Here is a 19,549-nt window from a genome sequence, read left to right as displayed (position 1 = left end):
CAATGGCCATCTGCGTTGCGATGTCGACAGCTTTCCTTTTAGCACCTGAAGAGGTCCGGCGTACAGTCCTCCATCGCACCAGGTGCAAGTCAAGCCCTTGGGCTCGCGCGTTGAGGCAGCCTTCAACTCCCCGATCTGGGAAAGGCGGATGCGGCAACGATGTCAACGCAGTGCCATCGCACAGAAAGAATCGACGGTGCAATGCCCTCAGCGCAGGGTGGCAACGGAGCAACAAATGGAGAACCGGTTTGAGCCGGTAGAGCAGGCGCCTGACTTTCCGGATTGGCCGACGCAGATCACGTGGATGCATCACAGGGACGCGGGCGGCGCCACTTTCTCTTTTGTCACCGCGCACACGCGCTTTTTCATTTTCATTTTTCAACGCGCGCTTTTGCTTTTTTTACTTTATTTTACCCGCAAAGGAGTGCCGGGGGACGCTTTTTGCGCTCTGTGTTCGCGTCGTGTCAGGGGAACACAAAGTGCGCGAAATTCACCTGCTGCGGGTTCGCAGTCGAGCGAAACCGCGCCAAACACCGCCGGCTCGGTCAACTACGGGGGCCCGACAGCCTTCCGTTCGCTCTAACCGAGTGTCGAGGCCACAACAGTTTGTTCTATGTGAGACACTGTGCCATTGCCCCAATATATATTTTGACGGTAGCACCGCCCTCGTTCGTACTAAGCGAGCGTTTGTTATATCTGCGGCTGTTATAAGTGGGCTCGACTTTACTACAACTGGAAGTAACTCTCATTCACCAACACATGGTCTGATACACAGCTTGTACTAGTTGACGCTGGTGAGCCAAGCACAGTTTGTTCAAAATGATCCCATACACAACCTACACCCTTAATTAGATATAAGGTAGACAAGTCAATTGAAGTAGCTACCCTCCAACACCATAGGGACATGCATGACGATGCAAACTGCAAGGGAGCCACAGTCAATTGCAAAATCAAATCCAGAAGTGGTTTTGCATGCAAAATATGAGGCACAGGATGCGCATTTCAGCGTAAAACAAAATTTCAGCCTATGCTTTGTTCTGCAGCAAGCACAATATTTAGAAGCAATATTTAGAAGCACCCACCAATATTTAGAAGCAAAAGTAAGCATTATACAGTCGAACCCGGTTATATCGAACTCATGGAATATCCCCTTGAAAATCCCATGTAAAAGTATAGGAAAGCCGCGTCATATATCGAACTTCATTTCACGGGTTGTTCGATATATCGAACTCCGCACCACGCATTGGAAAGTGTGCCTCCCCAAAGACGATCGCATCACCCTTGGCCGTTTGCCGCGTGACGTTTTCAAGCCATGCGCGGAAGGAATGAGAAGGAACAGTTCGGCGACGGCTGGTCTGGGCAGCGCCGCGCCCATTCCCCAAAGGCGCACGCATCTGCAATCTGCAGTTATCGTTTCCCGCGCGCCAACACATGACGTTTGCAAGCCATGTGCGTGGGTGTGCCCATTCTTTTGCCGAGCTATCTCTCTCCTTCATCACGCGCTCAGACAGACGTTGGACGCTTTCTCCAGCGTGTGTTGCGAACCCTCTGCGGCGGCTGACGTGGCTATGGCGCCTGGAGACGTTAAGAAGCGGCAGTTCTGTTTTTTTTTTTAAATTTTTTTAGAGTCATCCTTTCTTATCGTTGTGCTGTTCGCACGTTAAGCGGCGGTGCGTTTTTTTTTTTTTTTTTTTTTTTTTTTGCGGGAGTCGTTTATTCTGCATGTATGAATCAACGAAAGCACGCGGTCAGCTGCTGCGATCATGACGCCCGCCCCAAGCGCGGCGCGGCTTGTGCAATCAAGCCATCACGGGCACTTTGCCAAGTTCGCTCCCCGCCACCGCAGGAGCTATCAAAAGATAAACGCGCCGTGACGTTATCGCTGCGCAGCATCTTGGCACACTGCCAAGAAATGAGCTGTGGATGAGACCACCGAAACGGAGTGACGCGCGCCATCGGCATGCAAGCGAAAACGCTCGCGATTATTTCTGATTTCTGCCGCGGTGACACAGAAACTTTGTTTTGAGCTGCCGCGGTGGCTCGAGCGGCGAGGGGGACGCAGTTCCAACAAGTTTGAAATTTTTCACTCTGTCGCTGCCGCTCGTCGCTGAGATCGCTCAATCGCTTGCATGTGAGCGAGCTGGCCTTTACGCATTTTCTTTTTTTTTTTCTTTCAAATTCTCGAGTGTAAAAGTGGAGGGTGGGTTCATTATGCGAGTGGGTTGATTACGCGACAAATACGGTATCGTTTTTTCGCATCGTAAGTGTCGTCACAAGCCGATTTCTGTATATCGAATTATCGATATATCGAACTATTTCGCGATCCTCTTCGAGTTCGATATATCCGGGTTCGACTGTATGTGAACTATGCGGCAAAGGCAGACATCACCTCAAAATTTCTTGAATTGTGGGCAACAAACGACACCAAGGCGTGGAAAATGCGTATCAAGCCACTGCTGCTATGGTGTACAGTTCATAAATGGGGCAGTGAGGACTAGTCGCTTCACTTATACATCCAAGGTATTAAAATGTAGTAGGTCAGGTTTATTGTGTTAGAGAATCAGCCGAGCTAAAAAGGAACCCTACTCGGTATACATCAGTATACAGCGTCTCACCTCCATGATGTCCTTCAAGACAGGGGTCCAGCGGGACATCTGGTACGTCTGTTCAGTTATGCGCTCTTTTCGGGGCACATGGTAGACTTTCTTGCGGCTTCCCTGCAATGATGTGCGCCACCAGTTATGTCCATTCTCAGAGATTGCCTGGCTCCTTTAATAAATGCAAGCTATAATTTACCAGTGGTGCACCAGAGAAAACATGCTATTCAAGACCACGTGCCGATGATTCCGGTCTCTTGCCATCTCACATATTGTCCCAGAAAACTCTAAAAGTGCATGCAGTCCAATTCCAATACTGCTACTGCTAAATATGGCTGACAAAATCTTTGAAAAAAACAAACTACCTTTTCCTTGAAAGTTCACTGAAGCCATCTTTACGATACCTTGTTTCAGCTTATCTTAGCAAAACACTGTACGGCACAATTAGTCACTGCTAAGAAACTTGTAACACTGCACAAACAGAAAGTCAGACAGTCAAAGCTTCCATCTGTGGGTTCTTTCAAATACCTTGCGAACAGATATGCAAAGTAAGGCAAACTGCAGCTCACACCCCATTAAACGTTTTAGCAATTAAGAAAACCACACATTCCCACTTTAGGTACTTTTTAGATCAAAACTAATCTGTTACGTAAGCAAGATGCAGTGGTGCTGTCATAGCAGCTGGGCCAACTGGCAGCGAAAAGTAGGCTAGGCATCCGTAGGGCTACATGGAAGCTGATGTTTTCAAAGCAGTTTTCAGATTTCACACTGCTCCTATGATTATGTCCCTCCGGGAAGGGTAACCATAACATGTTAGAACAGGTTATGAAAGTATGAAGCACCATTTCAAAAATTGAGTATTTTAAAACATCATGAATCGTACAGGGCATATGCCCGCAGCGCTACCCATAGAAATACATTTAAGCAAAACTTACCAAAATATTTTTTTCGTTTTAGAGAGCACCAATAGAGGTGGTGGCCTCTCGTTAAAAGCAGGTGTGTGACAAAGTGTGCTACATCTTTCAAAGGTAATGCATTGTTGAAACGACTTGATAAATGTGCGCTGCGAAGCCAAACATACCTTCAAAAGGCTCATTATCTGCAGGGTGCTTCTCCCAAATTCAGCACGCTTATCGCGTAATGCAACATACGCTGCCGCACATGCTATATTCCCTCGCAAATACTGCCATTCAAATGATGCCAAATTTCACTCTGACGGCTGTCCTCGGACATTCTGTTAAGTGGTAAATGAACCGCACAAAGTACCAGATGACCAACACAGTGTTTACGCACAAAGGTAGTGCTTACAGCCGCCAGGACTAAATGCAGCCGTGGGTGTCATCTGCACAGTCACCTGCTACAGTGTGCGGTTCTCTTTTGTTCGCTTGCAGTGGCATTTGAAAAATGCTTTCTAAATGCTGTGATGCCAAAGCTATATAGTTAGAACAGTAGTGAGCGAATTCTGCGCATGTGGAAGTATGTACAACTATAGGAGAAGCTTGCATGATCTGAAGAAATACTGAGTGGGTATAGAGAGCCTTTTGTGCGGCTTCGCAACAAACATTATTTTCAGTGACTTCCCTCAAATGCTTTGTGGCACTATTCTTCGAAGTACTGTCCAACTTTTAACAACATGCCACCATTATTGGTGCTCTGTAAAATGGGGAAAATATTTCGGTAAGTTTTGCTTACATTTGCTTTCCTCTGGGTTGCACATTTGACTTGTACCCCCATAGGTTTCAAGTTTCAAAAATACTCCGATTTAAAAATGATGTTCGATACTTTCCCAATCTGTCCTAAGATGTTCATAGTTGCCCTTTGCCAAAGGTTAACACCACAGGTGCATTACTGCTTTCAAAACATGTGTTTCTATGTATTCCTAGACCTACTTTTCATTCAATCTTCAGCAGTGTCCCCCCCCCCCCCCCTTTAGCTGTCCAAAAACATGACAAAATGATACTAGCAATGTTGACAGGTGCCATTTGAGAAAGTACCACACCAAGATTTACAGGTGCTAGCCGTAGAAAAAAGAAAACGGGTGGCATCTCAACCATAAAAGCAAAAGCAAGTCCAGCAAACTCTGGCTCCTGGGGGATGCTAAGTTCAAGAACTGAGTTGCTAAGTTGTTGAGCAGAAGTGAGAACCCTAACCAGTAGAGGAGTACTATGTGTCGCTACTGGTCCTTCACAAAAATTCTCTTCAAAATATATATAACTGGTTGGAAGCTGTAACTGTCTGATATTCTGTGCACTAACAGCAATAAAATTACATTCCCCCAGTCCTATAAGTCAGGCAGTGCACAGCAACCCATTTCAGTGCCCGCTAAGGAAAAAAAAAAAATCCCGCAGACTACAATGCACAGACCCCCCACAATGTGCACCACACCACTGGAAACCACCATCACCATTGGAAACGCAGCACGTAAGAAAGGACCAAAAGACAACAGACAATGTGAACAAAGTGCACCTATAGTAATGTGCACACCACCAAAAATGAAGGGGCATCACAAATGAGATGGCACTGTAACTGGCCAGAGGTCTCAACTTGTGCTGGCATGCAGGGGATTGAAGAAGGGACTTTGTACGAGATCAGTGCAACTCAAACCATATTTTGATAGAAGAATGAAACCTCACCCAAAACTGAAATGGGATTTCTGAGGACAATTATACACAGTTAATTGATTCACATTCATGTGCCACCCTCGGGCTTTAGGAATGATCGATGTTTCCTGTAACATGACACCTATGTGGGTTTGAGTGTGGCCTGTTTTAAGTGAGAACCTCCTGTTTAGCATTGAACCTGACCTTAAAGGCACTCTTGGCACAGAAGGCGTTTAAATACTTTTTTTATCTGGTACAGAGCGAGTGCACTGATCATACCTTCTGCAATGGTGCAAAGGACTTCTTTCACTTGATCCCTCGTAATGAGCTGTTTGCTAGTCAAAGCTTGCACTAAAATGGTGTGATTCCATTTGAAAACGAAGTGTGCATTTTTGTCAGCATTTTTTTTTTTTTTTGCTGAATGTGAGCTAGCGGAACCATTTGAAAAAGAAAAACAACCTTGCATGCTTCCAGGCAATGAACGAAGAGAGCATACACCAAGGCCACAGCTGGCACGCAGAGAGTTGAAAATCCACTACAACCAAACACAATCCCTTGAAAAAGTTTTCACCGATTGCAATGTGAAATCACCTACTCCCCTGTAACTAGCAAGAAGCACTATAAAATTATTTGCTCATATTTATTTTTTCTGTCACCGAGCTTGCAAATCTGCACAACGTGGGAAACTTCAATTTAGTTTTATTTCATTACAAGAAACAATGAAAGATGCAAAGGATGGTTCAGCACGCTCACTGCAGCGCCATGACTACACAAGCTTCATTCACCTAAAGCCCCAAGATTCACAGGTGACTTCTAATTTTTATGATGGTTTGGCTTGGTTTGTGGGGTTTAATGTTCCAAAGCGACTCAGGCTATGAGATGCCGTACTGGAGGCTCAACGATTACTCTGAAAATACTCAAAGCAGAGTAGCAATGTTGCACCATGTTCCGATATAGCATCGAATGAGCTCTGATTGAGGAGACATTTTCTGTTTGGATGCAAGTGTTGCAACACCGCTTCACGTAAGAAGGGCAACAGTGTGACGGGGAAGGGGTGAAGGGGGTCATAACATTTCTAAAACACTGCAACGGCCCCCTCTAGAGATATAAATAAGTGAGATATATACATATTACTAGATCATCATAAATAACTGCATTACTGTACATCCACATTTAGGGGCAGTTTTACCACTGCCTTCTATTTGAGGGATTAAGCATAAAATTAAGTGTATTCGATTCAGAATTGCTTTTGGACGAATCCATCCCTTTTAACAAATGCTTCATTACTTCACCTTCTCCATTTCTTGAAAAATCATGATGAAGCCCTCTTCAGGAGGTCACACAGTCTACATTGGTATCTGTCTACTATAGGGTTTCAAAGTCAACTTTGCAGGCCAGACATTTCAGACCCCTGGCCAGATGAAGCAGACTACTGCTGTTGCCTACGGCCACACAAAAGCAGCACTGAAGACAACTACATAGAGTGTGATGGGCTGAGAGGAGTCCAAACCACCGACTACCAAGGGTCACAAAGGGAAGACTCTCTACGCTGGGGGACAACAGGATGTTTCCCGCAATACAGCAGATGCGCATTAGAAAGTAACGACAAAGCGGAGCAGAGGCGGGCAAGTGTGGATGGAGGTTTGTGTGCCTTCATGACGAGTGCCGGCAGACATCATCACACACACACACACACGCACACAGGGCACCCTTGGTGACAGGCAGCGCGCAGAGAGACAGAGCAAGCATGTGGCCCGGTTGGTCCCGCCGCGAGAAGAGAGGAACAAAAAAAGTGGTGACGTACTAGTCCCAGAACTTCATTGGTAAACTGTTGAGATAACAGTAGCGGGGTGTGCGAGTTGAACGGTGGCAGTTTCTCAAGCTCTCGCTGCTGTAAACAAAACTTCACACATGTGGTCAGGCGCTCCCTTGCTTCACGTCTACCAGCCACATAAATGTGCAGGTTTTGCTTATGCAATCATTTCTCACAGCATCAAAATCACAAAAGCACATCCTTGGTCTCACAGTCTGCGAAGAAAGCTGACACTGCAAGGCTTGGCACAGAAAGAAAGTACTACTTGAGTGAAAGTCAATCTTTATTACTTTCTTTATTATGCTGCTGAATCAACCTAGCTTCCTTGGCAGAAGCAGCACACATTCAAAGATTGAGTCAGATGACTATATATTTGACATGTTCTGCTTCCAATACCAATCCGCAGCTGTGGACACGATTTCAACAATGTTCTTCCAACACCACTCAAATATGAACTTTCTCTCTGTGCCATTCAGAATGTCATTCATTTGCTCTTTGTGAGCTTTCATAACAAGCAATTCCTTCAGTGTTTTGGACACCAGGCATTTCCTTTTAAAGGGACACTAAAGAGAAAACTGAAGTGGGCTTGCATCGATAGAATGCCTATTCCTGATTACAAAAAATCCACTCTTACTGAAAACAGAGCTGTTATAAGGTAGTAAAGAGGAAGAACAGAAATACAGGTATCGCCGCCACAGCCGAAATGCGCAACTACAAATCACGTGACGCGCTAGGGATCACGAAGGCTGACAAATGCGAATTACGTTGCCCGTTTGAATGCGGTCGTAGGTTTTGTCTCGAATATAATAACACGCTTTTATCATACTTAAACGACGGCGAAAAGACAATGTAAACGTTGCAAGGCAAATACAAAAATATACTTGGAGGCGCCACAGGCGCCCACTTCAGTTTTGGTTATGTTTCGGCTCAGGCATTTTGTGCGCACTCGGATAGTTTGTTTGGACCTGCAGTGCCTGAATTACGAGCTTGGAGCAGCAGATGCGCCTTGCTGGTTCCCATCTGAGCATTCGGAGGCGCGAGCGAGCGTAATCCGCTGCCGTCGACACACTCCTTCGTTCACACTTCTGCACCAACATATCGCTGCCGCCGCCGCTTCGACTGGGACCTGACCGCTCGACTGCAGCTACGTACGCCACGAAAAGCATACATATGCTAAGTACCGAAGGAAAAACGCATTATCATTCAATTGTTCACTAAATCATGGCACATCTGACCAACATACTGCGTCAACAAGACCTTCAACGTGCTATTTGCAGGCGTCGTAAACAAAAGGGGCATATCATACTTGCCGCTCATACAAAGGAGAGCGTCGATATATTGCGCTCGTCGCCTGGTGAAAAAAAGGGCCTCGGGTAAAAACTAAAAATAACGAAGCACCAGAAATACATTACAAAAGGTAAAAAAAAAATCGATTTGTAGAAAAAAAAAAAACGCCAGTAGCGGTAAGATTCGAACTCGCCACTGCTTGTTCCGTAACGCTCGGTGCTAACCGCTCGGCTACGCCGCGCCACAGGAACCTTCGAAATGTTTCTGATCTATATGTCATGGCCCCATTTACAATAAAATGTTTCTGCTGCCGGTCTAAAAATTACAACTTCTTGACCATCGGCGCATGCTGCCTGCTCTCACATCTTGCAACTAATGTTATGGATGCCTATGCTCACTATATTGTGCACTGGATCCATTTTAACATGTGGAATTTCACAGCGCTGGTAAATTTAGTGGCGCCGGCACTTCGGTCATGCTCTGCTACCGTGGACGTAATTTTCGCTGAACACTGAGCGGTAGCACAAACCTTGAAGGAAAAAAGTGCGACGAAGCTTCAAAACTGACAAGCGCAGCAGCAAGGACACTATTTTGCTGGTAACTAAACCTTATTTGTATGTAAACATGTCGGGAAGCATTGCGATGACTGAGGGCTCGGTTTGTTTATACACAGTGCAAGAAGGAGCGCAAAAGCTTGAGAAACATTTAAAATATTGTGCATTACAAGCACACTCTATTTTTTTTTTTTCTTCCTTTATGGGCCCATCGCTCGGTAAATTACTCTCTTCATCGTTTTATTTATTTCAGCTGTGGCAGTCATTGCGAGTACGCTGATGCCATGTTGGCCCTTGAGGGATGCGACGCCGCGGGCCACGCTGGCTCGCTAGCTATCACGGAGTCTCCGCTTACGTCATAGTGTGCGTCACTCAACTCCGACTATGTAGTCGGAGGAAACAGTTTGAATTCGACCGGCGGGAACAAGAAAAAAACCTCAACTTCTTATCGCAATATCTCAGCAATTATTCGATTTTTTGCTGCCGGATATGTGGCGACAGTGTCACCAAATGTAGTTTATTAGATTTTCATAGCATCTTTCGATGTCTTTAGTGTCCCTTTAAAGCTTCCTTTCAAATGGGCAAAAATATGAGCATATCGCATGCAGAACATCTTTACTAACATGTGCCATGATAATGAAAAACAAAAATGTGGCCTGTTACATAGAAGTGGAAAAAAAATGTCACATGTAATAGCAACTGTAAATCCTCTTTTTAAATGTGCCTACTTTAACTGATTAGATGCAATTATTTACTTTTTAGATCCAGACTTCAGTGCTCAGGAGTCAGTTCAAAAGAAAGTTATATAAGAGCTGTGTGAAATATATATATATACATTTTTTTATACCATTAATTAACATGAGTACCAGCAATAGGCACAGGACTACCTCCTGTAGTCCTGCAGGCTGCAGAAAATCTAGGGTTCTACCTGAACCATCGATGGGTGTCGGGTGATACACCGACAAATTCAGCAGAGAAACTGAAGCAAACATGCAAAGGAAATGCAGTTGAGCACTCAGATACTATCGCATTCCCTGATTAAGCATGTCCTCATTAGTTATTTTGAATATAGCATTTCTTTTAGAACCCTGTAGTTATCCAAACAGCACCTAAGCACTGCATGCAATAACTAAAGTGCTGCCTACTAAATGCCTCCAAATTAAGCAGGTGCAATTATAATTTTAAATATAAACTAGTTGCTGCTAAATGTGCCGTTTGACAAGATTTACTTGGCTCAATTTCTTTCGAGTGATTCACCCTTAAATTCTTGATGCATGTTGCTGGGCACACTGTAGGCACTCTGGTTTCTTGCCAACCAATATGAAATCATCAGAGTGAAATGAGGGTTCTTGCCAGCAGGAACTCACATTTTAGGCAACACTTGGAAAATACACAATGATAACACAATCCGCAAGATTTGATTTACATATATGTTTTAAAAATAAGCTAAAGCAACTTTCAGGCTATCAGGCACGTCTAGTGGAGGACTTTTAACCTCAAACGGATGAAATAAAACCATAAACACGCTTCTTAATCCTAGTAAGCGAGGTTTCTTGCATTATTGTGTCTCCATAAATATGTGGGGCTATGTGGCTGGCATTCAAACCTGCAACCTGACGCTCAGTAGCAGGACACGACAGCCACTGATTCGCTTCGACAGGTGCACAACCTACAAGAAATCTGTATATAACTTAGCAAAATAATACTTTTCATGTAGACCCACTTTCAGTGCAATGAAACTACAGTGCATTAAAATTAACTGAATTCATTACCTTAATATAAGCAAACAAACAATGAAAGCCAACATTCTGGCAACAAAACCATGGCAATCTGAAACTGGCAGGAGCCAATTACCTTGCAGATTGCATTAACTGGAACAACGCAGGAAGGCTACATTGTATTTCCACATTACTACATGGTAGCGCACAGGACATTTTTTTTTTCAGTCAGCTCAGTTAGTATGGCAACAATGATAGTTACGATGCACCTGTTTCTTTTCATGCTGACAATAATACAGCAACCAAGCTTTGAGACCCATTAAAAGCAAGTGTTTGTCAAGGATACTTTTATGTAGTAAGGCTAGAATATTGCTTTGAATAATTTACACCAAATCAGAGCATGGCCAGGGGAAACGACTCCCAAAGAAAGAGAGTAGAAGACATGGGGAAACGAAGCACATTTTTTTGTCTACAGGCAGAGACGCAAGCAGAGCTGTCTGTTCATGCAACGGGCGGTTAGTCTATGATACTGCAGCAACCTATCATATATTCTCACATAATGAACCCATCTTTTATCACTAATGATTTATAATAATTTGGGCAGTACAGTTATTCTTGGGTTCCTAGGTGACATAATTGAAATGGTGAAGATGGGATAATAAAGCAGGCTGCTACAGCTGAAACCACACCTGGTACGACTGATCAATGAAGTAAAGAAACTTACGATCTCAACAAATCGCATATTACTAGCAGACGTCCCATCAGTGGATGTTATTCTAAACCAGAGTTATCCACAAATGCGCATATAATGACAAAATCTGGCATGACTGGCTACAATGACAGTTTCATAGATGGTTTGGAATATTGCTCTATGCAAGCAAGCATTGTTTGCACACTTGCTTCACTACACAAGGAGTCGCAGAAACCAACCTCACTAATATTAACATCCCATCACTTTAATAGTGTTATTGTGTTGATGGTGAACTGGTTAACAGGATTAGGCTTTTCTGCAATATTCGGTGGCCGTTTCCAACACAACCTGTGTGGTAGTAGCAGTTACCCACTGCAGCTATTAGGTTTAACAGCAACCACAGACCACTGTTCTACCAGTGCTCTGCTGCCCCGCACGTCGGCAGGCGGCACACTCCCGCAGGAAGCTTGTCGCTAGCAGCGCAGACCCACTCTATTCTATGTGAGTGTTCTCATAACCTTTGTGTTTACAACAAAGGACATAAAGCGACTTTGACAGAAAAAATAATGGCTGCCTTCATTACCGAAGCCACTACATGTTATTCTGAAAATCAGAATCGCCTAAAGCAGAGAATGCAAAACTAGATGACTAGAATTGCTAGATGAGCCACGCACTGATGTTCCCAGGCAAGGCACATTTTTCTAGCCGCTATGTTTACCTGAGCCAGTCCTGTCCAAGCATCCACAGGAACTCGTGCCATAATAACTCGGCTCTTGGGTTCCAATTGTACCAGTTTTCCTACATGCTACACAGTTACTGTCTTTTGCAATAATGCTTTACTTTGTGCTGGCACTTTGACGTTAGCAGGCGTGGTGGAACAGCGACAGCATGTACACTGGCCAAAGAGGTACTCTACACTCTTATCGATGCCTGACCACTGCCAGTGTCCACCAGTTTCCAGTGTGTTGCGCCCCCACCGATGCCTGGTGCAGTTCCATTGGCGCTGCGGCGCAAGCGCCAACAACCGAGGGGGCCAGGAAATGTTGCTATGCTACAGCAAACACCGCACGGCCAGTACTATACAAGAGGCGCCTCAAAAACCCACTTTTCCTTGTCATGTTTTCCCCGCTGCCAGCAGCTTAAAGAACCGTTTATAGCTGCCAATATTTACGAAGACAGTGTAGTGTTAAAGTGACTGCCACAGAAAAAACACAAAAGTGCACGTGTGCACAAGTGTGTCCAAACTTTGCCAACCCTACGCGCCTTCTCTCTTTAATGCAACTTCCTTTCCACCAACAACTGCTTAGGCAAGCTGAGAGCCACCGTGGGGCATTCAGGACATTTGTGCATAAAAACTATCACAAGAGTCAGAAAGCCTTGCAAATTTCAAAGAAACTTGTCGCTGTTACTAGAAGAAAATAAGAACCTGGTAGACAACGATGCACGTTTTCTTTCACGCGCGCTTCCTGGCTGCTAAATTTTTTTTTTTCCGCAGTTTCGTGAAACTTGTAACAGCATGTTTCTACAGTATATACAGCAGCATGGAAGAGACATGCATAGCATACCTACTGATGAAAATAGTTATTCAGTCCAACATGTGCATTAACTTTCTAAACACCAATTCGCATCCCAGTTCCTAATAGCAATGCAAACGATATCTGCAGGAAAGCAAAATCAGCATTCAACCATTCGTTACTTAATGAGCATGAGTAAAAACCACACTCGTTTCTTTAAGATCATTTTTTTTCTGGGAGTATACGCACCTGAGATGTTGTTTGGTTTGGTTTTATGGGGTTTAACATCCAAAAGTGACTGAGGCTTGTGATTATGATTGTGTGTGATAGCGATTGTGCGCAAATGAGCTGCTGTCTTTCATACTGCAGCTACCAGCCGCGGGAAAGGCTTCTCACATTTATGAATGCAGCCAGCGGAGCAAACAAAAATGCACTTTAGTTTTCGGACACACAAGGTCGAAACTTGACACACCAAACATTAGAAATGCTGAACATGAGACATTTGTGACAAAGTCAAGGCTCAAACTGGCACAATTAGATAGCCTTGTACCTACAAAATAAGCGCAGAGTTGAAATGCGCTGTGTGGGGTATATGTTCAAGGAGAAACAGTCACTTTTAAGGGGCTACGTGTGCAAGAACATACAGCAGCTCTCAAGGCTCTGAGAGACCCCTCCCTGCTGTGAGAAAAACCAAACAGGGGAGGGGGATGCAGGATGCAGGGCATCCTACATATAATGTTGCGCTTCTCAAAATGATTTCTTACAAACAAAAGGAACAAAGAAATCAAATGCAATACAGTAGACCTAATTTATATGTTACCGGTTTATAAGCTCAAAACTGTGGGCAGTAAAAACCTCCCACAGAGTAGCGCAATTTTTGCCTGGTTAATATGTTCCCAGATAACGCAATTTCTAGGCTAACCCATTCAAACTTTTGACAAAATATGGTCGTATAACATGTACAGCAATCCAACTACATGCGATAGCATACGGGTGGGCTGAACCTGGGGGCATGAGACATGAAGAGCTGGAGAACAGAGGCGCTCACTCACCATAGCAACTTTATTTGCAGTGACTAGGTGCAAAGAGGCAAAGCATCAAAGAAGGCCACTAAGCTAACATATGAGAGGGCCATTCCCACAGAAACACGATGTGAAAAGGAACAATGAAGCGGATTATTCACAGGGCCATGGGGGCAAAGCATCTGAGAATTACAACTATGCGCTTGCATACGAGCGGGCCGGGTCATGGGAACGCAGCACAAAGAGCAAGAACACAATCATGGTCAGCCACCAGAATGGCTTCTCCCCAATGCACTACTGTAAGGGGGCAAAGCATCTGGAAACAATGAGGAAGCTATCTCTGTTCACCGTTGCAGTCAATGGGAACAAGCGTGTTGTGAATTTTTTTCCCCACTAAGCACAATGCAAGTATGAACTGAATTCTACCGGAACTAAAAGAAGGAGCTGTTCATGCCTCATGCTAAGGAATGCTGATCAACACTTTTATCAAGTCGAAGTGTAAATAAATAAATGCCTTTCTACCTCATTCAACAGCCGCAATTTTCAGAGTCAGGAAGTTTGGATCGCATGTTTTCCCGAAATTTACATCCCACACCCCTGAATTATTTAAGAAAAGCGTAAAAACATACCAACGAGGCTTCACCATGTTTAGTTACTGCCCTTTTCCCAAATAAAACCCTCCGCATTTTTTTCTCCCTTTTTTTTGCTTAACACTGCTACACTTATTAAGGGCCCACCTGCTAGCTCTGCTACGTCCTTTGTAATGTCACACCAGTGCTTCCTCCAAGCCATGAGGACTGATAAGCCATAGAAAGGAAACCAGCAAAAACAGACTCGGGACAAGAGCAAAGAAGGCACTTTTGTCTTCTTTGCTCTTGTCCTGCGTCTATTTTCGTTGGTTTTCTTTATATGCAATATGAACCAACTAGCCCCCAGCAGTTTACTCTCCTGAATGATAAGCCACTTTTGCGCTCCATTCATATATGCTATGCACCTTGCGGGACTATGTAGCCTGGCTGACATATCCTTAGTGGCACACATTGCCCATTAAGCATGCCAATTCACCATGCTTAAAGGGCCACTGTCCAGGGAAGGACCTTTTAAGCAAAGGAGCCCAGTGTTTCGATCAGGTACCAGAGATAGTCTGTACAAAATGCTAGCGATATGCGCGCCGCAAAGCAACGAAAATACAAATCAAAGCTCTGTCATGCTCGGGAAGCCAGCTTCCCCGTTTCCTGCGCTGGCCCGTCGAGCCACAGTTATGACGTACTTCCCGAGAACGACGTCCATTGGTCCGCCTCGCTGACTGACGGGAGAAGGATGAGTGTCTACCACTCGCTGTGCGCTTTTCCCTCGCCACGGCCAGACTGAATCCAGCAGCGCGCGCCCCTCCCCCATTTTTTTTTTTCCGCGCACGCGGAGTGCTACGCCTCACCTCCCGCCAAACGCGGAGGAGGAAGGGGAATTTGTCTTGTGGAGGCTAGACGACCTCGGGCAGGAGAGTGAAAAACCTTTGCGAGGGAACGGAAGGAGAGAAGCATGACAGAATCGGGTGACTGCGGTGGCTGTAACTGCGTTATTAGTTACTGTTTTCAAAAACATTTTGCGGCCTTGCGTTCTAGGGGCGAAGCCTCACAGTCACCGGGGAAGACAATATTTTCGACCGGAGGGTGGACAGTGGGCCTTTAAGAGCTCGGCCCGTATTCCAAGTTTGAGTCATTTTCATATGTGTCATTTTTTAGAGTTTTTGCCCTCATCTCATTAGTAGAAATGCTGGAACTGGAAGTGGTGGCAACCGAATCAACATCCCATTCCAGAGCTTCCACCAATCGAATGATTCGAGGTGAGGGCGAGCGCCAGCTTATATTCGGGCTCTGGTTCAGAGCCTGTTTCAAATCTAAAGAGGGCAACGGTTCAATCTAACAGACACCACAGAGGAAAAAAATGGATGCAACAACAGATTCACAGGCTAAGAACTAAAACACAGTGCACAAGTAAAGTGGCAGAGAAAGAACTTACATCTGTCACAATGTTCACTCCAATGTGTGCCATGTTGGTGATGATGCACTTTTCTGTAGCTGGGATCTGAGCATGCTGAATCAGCTTAGTCAGATTTTCCTCAGAGATACCTGCATGCAAGTCACATAAAGGCACACTGTTGCCAAGAAAGACTAGTACACAGGTTACATCAAGCTGCAAATCAGAACTCCAATCTGCAGCAGCTTACCAGACAGAACAGAATTCAGTCAATGGCTGCAAGGTTCCCCTTGTATACCATCTTTGTCATCAAAGCAAACAAAACTTGTGAAGCAGCTTTTGCCTGCTCATAACACATCCTGTAATTTTTTTTTTTTGCATACAACTGTAGACTTGTTCACAGTGCAGAGACTAGTAAATTATAACAAACTGAATCAACTACTGGCACATAAAACTGCAGCTTACAATTTGCGGAACTATGACTTGACGCTTCACGCAAGTGATTCTTTTATAATTACAAATAACCTCTCAGGACTGAGCATGCTAGTATGCATATACAGCTAACCTCTTAGGCTTATAAGCTATCAATGTCCAGCCTTAGATCTGAATGCTACACCAAGACATTTAACCAGCAGTCTCGATGTGAGCAACATTATAATGCATTTTCTGCTCCCTACTGGACTTTCCTGAAAAACAAAAGAAAGGCAAATTGTATTCAGCTATGAAAAAAAAAAAAATTATTTGCCATGGCTCCAACTCTGGCATTCAGAAGCCACCCTATCCCTTCCAATCACCATACAATGTAGCACTGCATGCAAAGCTTTGCTTACTTACATCCTGTTTTCACATGCCCACGTTTCAAGTAAAAAAGGCATTTAAAAAAAAAAAAGTTTAATCCTCTGATATCCTGGAAAGAAAGTAAACAAGTCTTGGATAGCCAAAGCCTTCTACAAACCCTTTAAGCGTTAAATTCCAGCGCTGCACACGACTGCTGTACTGAAACATTATGCTACTGAGCACAACAAAAGCTTAAAATATTGAAATGTTGTAGCCCAGCTGCTTTAAACTTATGCAGTGCAGTCAAAGGGGACTCAAAACCTGAGAGTAACATCAATAGCTAGGTCCAGAGCTGATTTCCTCGTGCACACCTGCAGCCACGATCTCAGATGAACTCACCATTCTTGGACAGAATGTAGAGCAGGATGATGCGGATCTTGTCGAAGTTGGACACACTTGTGTCCAACAAGATGGGCACAATGTTGCGCATGGGATCCTTGATCTTCTCACCCTCTGCATCTGTGCCCATGGCAAGGTCCTGCAGTAGCCAGCGTCCGACCAAGAGTAAATTGAGAGTGGGGAGGGGGTTGGAACTTGATAATTGCCACAACAATAAGATTAGTCCTGACTGCACCTAAATGCCAATGACTGAAAACCCGACGAAGGTTTACGAATACAAATTACTAAACCTTGTGTAAAAAGGAAATCTAGCCAACACTAGTCACAACTGAGCATTTCCACAGGGAAATAGAAGACAGTGACTTTCATAGTTGCTTCACCTGCTCAACTTTGCAGAGCCGATCAACGTAGCCCTGGTAGCACTTCATGCAGTCCTCCGCCAGGTGCAGCTGGGTGGAATACTTGTTCAGCTCCTTCTGATACTGTGGCATCTTCTTGATCATGGTTGTCAAGTCCTTCAAGCTGGACTTGTCCCCGCTGGACGACATGCGCTTGCTCTCGATAAATTTCTTCAGCTGCTTCGTTACAGCCCTGCAAATCCCGGCATGGACCAAAAAGCAATGATTAGCCCGAGACCAGGTTAGGTCGGCCTCGCTGGAGTTACATACAAGAACTAAGCGTTTAAAGATGCAACTGAAATTCGGCTTAAGAGACCACTAGAGTCACATTCATACCTTTTTTCTTTTCAAATTCACTTCATTCATGCCACATCCCAACTTCCAGAGTAAAGGTCACCTTCAGCCTGAAAAGCTATGGCTCTGCATTAGTTACAAACTGATTTTTTGGAATTCTCATCCAACTGTCTGACTTCGCGAGAAGAAAAAAAAAATAGTATTTCAATTTTAAGCAGATCGAACTCACTTCACTATGCTCCGAACTATACCTCACCTTTCTTTACGTCTATACCAATCCATGTGTAAGTGAATACATTATGAAGATAGCTAATAAAATACACAGCTCTTATTTTATGGAGTAAACAGATTGAATCACTGCAAAGAAAAGGCAAATACCCTACACATTCCATACCATCTCATATCATTTGTTAGTGGAGGTTTCTTCTACCATATGTTTTCCTGTAGTGCACTGGCAGTAAGGTTATTGCTTAGAAGAGTTCAGCCCACTATTTGAGATCAGAAGTTGCTCAGAGAGGGCAATATTTCTGCACCTTTCGTTGACATTCTAAACAAACCATATCATAGGCCTGAATTTGAAAATAAAATATACATCTATTAAAAAATTCCAGAAATAATTTAATCACTGCCATTCAACTGAAATATGTTTCATTCCCTATATTTCGAATACAGCACTCAAGTTTTTATAAATTTTGCATCATTTTCTTCGACCTTCAGCAACAATCTGCTATGGGGTTAAATGACAGTGGATAATATGACTGCACTTATAATACCAACAATGTGAATTGTATATCGTGCAGTGGACTACACACTAGTAATCAAGGCATGTAGACAACTCCATTAACTTATGCAGTGGTCTACATTCCTCCTTTGCTGTCAAGAGAAAAATTCACTTCATTTTCTAATGTAACTTTTACTCGTAGCATACAAACAAGAAGCAGTACATTCATCAATCTAGTAGCCTTTGGTTTCCCTTGAAACTTCCCAAATGAAAGCATGGCAGGTTGTAATGTCACCTTGAAGTTTATGCCCGAGAAACATCCACTCAGTTCCTCTAAAGTTATGAACAAGTTGCTAAGATATATAGAGTATTTTTCCGGCACAATATGGTATGCCCTTTGGTAAGCATAATTAATTAGCATAATTTCTCTTGTGGTGAAAACAAGAGAAACGATACAAAAACTGCTCAACTAGTCCATCTTCAATCTCATTCAGTTCTGCAGCCATGAAATGCAAGTTTATCTGCCCTGCACATACTGTGAGACGACGGCAATGTGCTGGTGACGCAGCTCGATCCATAGGTCGTCCTTTTCGTCCAGAAGAACCTCCTTCTCACGCACGTCGTTGCCGCTAGTCGACTCGAACTTGTAGACGTCGTTCTCGATGGGCAGCAAATCGTAGGCCATGGCCTGGAAGGTCAGCTCGTGCAGCAGTGGGGACACGCAGTCAAAGCCTCGGTCAAGTATTATAAGCTGCGAGCGCATCTTTTCGGGACCCTGTGAAACACAGTGGATGCAATGCAACTGGCATCAAGGTGATGTAAAGTGTAGACCGGTTATAACGTCAGTCACGGGGGCCGCGAAAATCCGCATTGTAATCAAAACATTATTTTTTGAGGTCAAGACACATGCCAGATAGGTAGAGCCCCTTTCAAAAACACCTTATTAACAAAAAGCAACCCACTAAGTGGATCTGCTTCACACTTAGATTAGATTTAGTATACCGCGCACCCGCCACCACGGAACTGCATGCGTACTTGTTATCAACATATGCCCAATTCTGCGAAGGGGTTCGCGTTAAGTTCCGCAGTCCCGCTTCACGCGGTATGTTAGAGCATCACCTTTTTTCGTTCCCACGAAAAAGGTGATACATCTCGGAACGAGACCTTTCGGTTGGAAAAAAGAGCCT

The 19,549-nt window shown here is 44.2% G+C and overlaps 1 protein-coding gene across 2 annotated transcripts in view; it reads right to left on the bottom strand.

Annotated features, from left to right (window-relative positions):
• Rop (Syntaxin-binding protein Rop) overlaps window positions 1-19,549 on the bottom strand; it is a 39,010-nt gene that overhangs the window by 8,064 nt on the left and 11,397 nt on the right. The window contains exons 8-13 of one of the 2 annotated variants that reach the window (XM_084588232.1): window positions 18,899-19,137; window positions 17,330-17,540; window positions 16,950-17,088; window positions 15,816-15,925; window positions 7,002-7,088; window positions 2,616-2,717 (exon numbers count right to left, since the gene is read on the bottom strand). In XM_084588232.1, the coding sequence (XP_084444358.1) occupies window positions 2,616-2,717; window positions 7,002-7,088; window positions 15,816-15,925; window positions 16,950-17,088; window positions 17,330-17,540; window positions 18,899-19,137 (888 nt within the window). The remainder of the gene's footprint in view (window positions 1-2,615; window positions 2,718-7,001; window positions 7,089-15,815; window positions 15,926-16,949; window positions 17,089-17,329; window positions 17,541-18,898; window positions 19,138-19,549) is intronic. The other variant, XM_084588233.1, reaches the window with a different exon arrangement.

This window comes from Amblyomma maculatum, chromosome 1 (assembly GCF_055883805.1).
Source record: "Amblyomma maculatum isolate TAMU_Amacu chromosome 1, ASM5588380v1, whole genome shotgun sequence".
Taxonomy (NCBI): Eukaryota; Metazoa; Arthropoda; class Arachnida; order Ixodida; family Ixodidae; genus Amblyomma; species Amblyomma maculatum.
This window is presented reverse-complemented; position numbering and strand designations above follow the sequence as displayed.